Here is a 5,000-nt window from a genome sequence, read left to right as displayed (position 1 = left end):
CCTCGCCTGACCTTTCGTCTACGGTCTGACCCGCTGTTGACATGACAAGTAGCGGCACGAACCCCGACCATAAGAATGCATATCGCAAGTCACAGTGAGAGAACGTGCCAGCCGCAGCTTTACTTTCCCTTCAGGATACAGGGAGAAGAAGGGCGCGTCTACACCTAACAGTTCCTTCCCCCCTCCGTCGCTCCTGTCTTCCTCCTCCTCCTCCCTCGCTGCCCTCCTTCCCTCCTCTTTCCCTGTTGCCCTCCTTCCCTCCCCCTCTCTCCCTGCTGCCCTTCCTCTCCCCTTACCTCTCTCTCGTTGCCCTCCCTCACTCCCTCCCTTCTCTCACTGCCCTCCATCTTTCTCTCTCCTCTCTCGCTGCCCTCCTACCCTCTCTCCTATCTCCCTGCGGCCTTCCTTCCCTCTCTCCCTTCCTCTCGCTCTCGCTGCTGCCCCTTTCCCTCCTTCTCTCCCTTCCCTCTCGCCTCTCTCTCCCCCTGCTGCCCTACTGCCCTTCCCCCTGTCTCTCGCTGCTGCCCTCCTTCCACGAGCACATTTTTCAAGCTTTCCTCTCACCTGCGTCGTCAGCCCCTCCCTCTTTCCCCACATTGGCCTCCCCTTCCTACTACCTCCCTCTTTCTCCACAAGCACGCCCCCCTTCTTGTTTCCTCCCTCCTGCCAATGCTCCTCCCTTTTCAATTTCCTTACATCCTTCCCTTCCTATATGCCCCTCCCTCCTTTACCCATCTACTCCTTCCCCTTCCTGTTCACTTCCGTCTTGGACAGTGTCCCTCCCCCCCCCCCCCATCCTCTTTCCTTAAACGTTCACTAACCTCCCTCTCTCATCCCCGCCTTTTCTCCTACTACACCCTCCCGCTACCCCCCCCCCTCCCCCTCTCCGCCCTCGACAGTGCCCTTCTCCTTCCGCTCTACTTCTCCCCCCCTCCCATCCCTCTCTTTCCTCAGCCGCCCCTTCCCCATCCTCTCATACCCCACCCCCCTTCTTTCTCCCACACTCCCCCCCCCCCCCCCCGCTGCCCCCTCGCGCCTTCGCAAGCTCCTCCTCCTCCCCATCCCTCTTGCCTCCCCCTCCACGCCATTCCCTTCTCTTCGGAGCCTCCCGCGGTATAAATGTTCTCGCGTTAGGTCACAGCAGTTACTCTTCCGTTCGTTCCTTCAGCGTGTGATCCTCTTCGTCTTAAGGTCTTTTTGAAATCATCTCGTCCAAGGTGGGTATGTGTTTCGAACTCCGGTGTGATCTCGAAACGACCGAGACATCTTCAGCGTCTGTAAAGCGATCTGGTGGTTAAAGGTGTTCCTTGGTGTTCGTTAGTGTCCCTCGTTACGTGTTGTGATCTAGTGCTCTGCGATGACTGGCGATGGAACCGATTGCGGGATTGACCTGACCTCGATGCTACATTCTATGTGAAACGACTGATTTGCGTGAAGTTCAGGCGTATTTGAGGATGGCAAATTTTGCTGTTATCATAATCGGAATTAGATCATATTCCATGCTGATCATAGCCTTTACATTTTCCCAACTTCATTTTTTACTCAGATCTTTTAACACAATTTAATCTTAATGTTGATATTTTCTTAGTATCTGAATTAACATTTTCACCAACAGTGATAATTGTAGTAGTGGAAATACCTACTGATGAGGCTATAAGATCAGTGAACAGTGTGTGAAGAACAGTGAAAACAAAAATGGAAAGAATTATGATAATAGCACTATTTGCCTACATCTGCCACCAACCATCACATTTTGAATAGTTTAATAATTTTGAGAAGCCGTTTATTGTTTTGGCAAGTAGAGCAGGTCATAGTAGTGTAGTTGAATAGTTTAGTCCCCGCTGGTTTAGCAGAATAGTCAACTTTATAAATTCATCAGTAAGTGACCAGGTAAGTCTCGCGGCTCATCTGGGCGATAAAGTCCTCTCGGGTCAGCCCACACCGCATGGAGAAGTTGCACAGATAGAGGGGCGCGTGATTGGACTTTATTCCCAAATGAGTTGGCGAGACGCGGGGGTTCCAATCACCGCTGCTCTAATCTGTGGAATTTCTCTTTGCAGGATGTGGCGCTTGACGGCGACGCTGCTGCTGCTGGCTCTGGCCTCGGCCGAACCCCAGGGATACAATTACCCGGAACCACCCCAGGGGGGCTATCTGCCTCCTCCGCCCTCTAATCCAGTCTGTCCTGCAGTCACCTCCGTTGTTTATGACACTCGTGTTCAAACGTCTGTCAACGTGCAGACTGTCAACCAAGTGAACACGCAGTACGTTACGACTACGGTAGTTAGGCAGCAGGTCGTACCAACTACCCTTTTCCGAACACGTATCCAGACGCAGGTTCAGTACCAAACCAGCGTCGTCCAGCACACAACGACATACATTAATTACAGAGTCCAGACCCAGACCATTCCAAGTCCACCCGTTGTGCGAACGCAGTACGTTACATCCACTCGTATCGTGCCGCAGGTCAGCTACGTCACCCAGACCCAAACTCGAACACAAGTTGTACCTGTTGAAGTGACCCGCACGCAAGTGCAGACCGTCAATCAGCCTGTTGTCAACTACGAGACCAAAGTTCAGCAACAAACACAGGTTGTAACTGTCCCTGGTCCTGACGTCGTTAGAACACGTGTTCAGACCGTTGTTCAGACCTCTATTGTGAGGCGACAGCAACCTGGTAGTACTAGATATGTAACTTCGACACGTGTGCAACAGGTGGTACAGACATCAGCCGTCCGTGGACAGGACGTCGTAAGAACCAGCGTTGTCCAGAGACAACAGGTCATTCCTTTCACGTCTGTCAACACGCGTTACGAGAATGCCGTCGCCACTCGCGAACAGGTGGTGACGAGGACCAACGTGGTTACCCAGACACGCGTCCAGACTCAGGTGGTGCCCCAGGAGGTGGTGAGCACCCAGGTGGTTCCCACCACCATCTACACCACCCGCTACGAGACCCGTGTCCAGCCCTTCACACAGGTGCAGACCGTGGTCAGGACCCAGTACGTCACACCGGCCCCCGTGGTACAAACCAGACAGGAAGTGCGGACCTCTGTGGTCCAGGTGCCCGGCCAGGACCGCGTGGTCACCAGTCAGGTCGTGCAGACCCAGCAACAGCAGCAGGTCGTCTATCAGACAGTTAACCAGCCTCAATATGTCACTGTTACAAGGACAGTTGCAGGAACATGCGGAGGGTCCGGATATAATTATAATGCGCCGGCAATTCCCTTCGTAACTGGATAACTTTCCTCCTTTATTTTTTACTCTAGTTCTTGATTTATATATTTCCTCTTTTACCATCTTGAGATGACTCAAATGTTAGCTATGAACTTACAAAGTAAAAGGAAAATTGGTGGTAATTGTTTACCCGTTTTATCGTGTACGTTTTCTCATTAAATTATAAATATTGTTGTTTATTTCACTAAACCTTTAGGGTGACTTATTTTCTGACACTTTTCTCCTAAGTAAGTATACATGTTTGTTATTTTTCTTTCTTTTTAAGTCTAGTTTTTTTCCAAATCCTGTTCAAATTATTTCGAAACTTCAAAGTTTTCGCTAGATAATCAATACATTATTACACCGAATTGCAGAAACTATAATAAAAAATGTCATCATTTGTTTTCAGGATGTTGGCGCTGGCATTGCTCTTGCTGGTGGGGTTCGCTCACGGAATCTCGCTAGAAAGGCCCCAGCGTGACCTGCTTGGCAACGGCATTGATCTTCAGCCGTCTGGCCTGTATGGCGTTCCGATGGACTATGGCTGTCAACCTTCTACGGTTTACAGCACTCAAGTCCAGTATTCCACTGTTGTCGTCCCGTCTATCGTCTACAACAATCAAATTCAGTATGCTACTCAGACGTCTGTTCGCGCACAACAGGTCTACACCACCATTTATTCTGAGATTGTCAGCACCCAGTATGTTCCTTCCGTGATCTATCAGACGGTGACTGTCACTCGCACTCAGGAACAAGTACGCACGCAGGTCGTCACTCTCCCGGCACAGACGAGTTACGTGGCTCGCACCCAAGAAGTCGTAAGGACGCAGCTGCAGTATCAGACTCAGTACACGACCGCCATTCAGTCGGTACCCACAACAATCACCAGAAATGTCGTATCTACAGTCGTAGTCCCCCAGGAGGTAGTCAGTACTGTCTACCAGACACAAACGATTACTAGGACACAGCAGGCGCCAGGTAGGACCAGAACTGTCCCCAGCACTCAGTACAGCACCGTCTATTCCACTGTGGTTATTCCTGGAGATGACGTTGTAAAGACAACTGTCGCCGTTAGCACCAACTATGCCGTTCAGACCATCACACAGCCTGGACAGACTCGATATATCACCTCTACACAAGTGGTCCCCGTCACCACTACCATCTACTCGGAGGTGGTTCTCACCAACACTCAGACACAGTACGTGACCCGCACTCAGGTGCAAACGCAATATTCAACTGTCGTGCGTACGGAACAAGTGAGACAGTACGTCACCAGGACCGTCACAGTGCCCCAGCAGGTGGTGAAGACCCAGGTTTCTACTCAGGTAGTCCCCTCAACCATCTATAGTCAACAGGTGGTTCCTTCCATCATAAACCTTCCCGCTCAAACCCAGTACGTCACTGTTACCCAGACGGTTGTCAACACCCAGCAGCTCCCTGGCCAAACCCGCGTCCAGTACGTGACACGAACAGTCTACAACACCAACTACGTAACTTCTACTGTATATAACAAGCAATACAACACCGTGACGGCCACGTACACTCAGCAGCCCAACTGCAATACCGGGTACAATTACCAAGAACCGGCTGTTGCCTTCAATGCACTTGGTCGTTAATGCAGCGTTTGCAGGAGAGACTAGAGGAAATAAATTATTTTGTATTCTAAGAAACTAAAATAACCGATTTAAATGGTCAGAGGCAGGAATGAATAATCACATTCTATGTTGAGTTTCCTCAATTTGTCTATTTCGCATTTGTTTTAAGTATATATTAAGAAATAAAAG

The 5,000-nt window shown here is 50.3% G+C and overlaps 2 protein-coding genes across 2 annotated transcripts in view; both read left to right on the top strand.

Annotated features, from left to right (window-relative positions):
- The first annotated feature begins 1,077 nt into the window (after positions 1-1,077).
- Positions 1,078-5,000, top strand: part of LOC113804352 (uncharacterized) — a 3,940-nt gene continuing 17 nt past the window's right edge. Inside the window, exons 1-2 of the mRNA XM_027355204.2 lie at positions 1,078-1,217; positions 3,626-5,000. The exon at positions 3,626-5,000 is cut by the window's right edge and continues 17 nt beyond it. Of these exons, the coding sequence (XP_027211005.2) occupies positions 3,627-4,832 (1,206 nt within the window). The 5' untranslated portion in view covers positions 1,078-1,217; position 3,626 and the 3' untranslated portion in view covers positions 4,833-5,000. The remainder of the gene's footprint in view (positions 1,218-3,625) is intronic.
- On the top strand, positions 1,148-3,408 carry LOC113804368 (uncharacterized). The gene is made up of 2 exons (XM_070122822.1): positions 1,148-1,221; positions 2,061-3,408. Exon 2 carries the CDS (start codon positions 2,062-2,064, stop codon positions 3,241-3,243), a length of 1,182 nt encoding a protein of 393 aa, XP_069978923.1. The 5' UTR covers positions 1,148-1,221; position 2,061; the 3' UTR covers positions 3,244-3,408.

The sequence above is a fragment of the Penaeus vannamei genome, chromosome 6 (assembly GCF_042767895.1).
Source record: "Penaeus vannamei isolate JL-2024 chromosome 6, ASM4276789v1, whole genome shotgun sequence".
In the NCBI taxonomy this organism is placed as follows: Eukaryota; Metazoa; Arthropoda; class Malacostraca; order Decapoda; family Penaeidae; genus Penaeus; species Penaeus vannamei.
Note: the sequence above shows the minus strand (reverse complement) of the source record. Positions and strands in the feature narration are given on the sequence as shown.

Bases quoted from the DNA above. Each gene is read 5' to 3' on its own strand.
- LOC113804368 (XM_070122822.1), top strand. From the start codon at position 2,062: ATGTGGCGCTTGACGGCGACGCTGCTGCTGCTGGCTCTGGCCTCGGCC.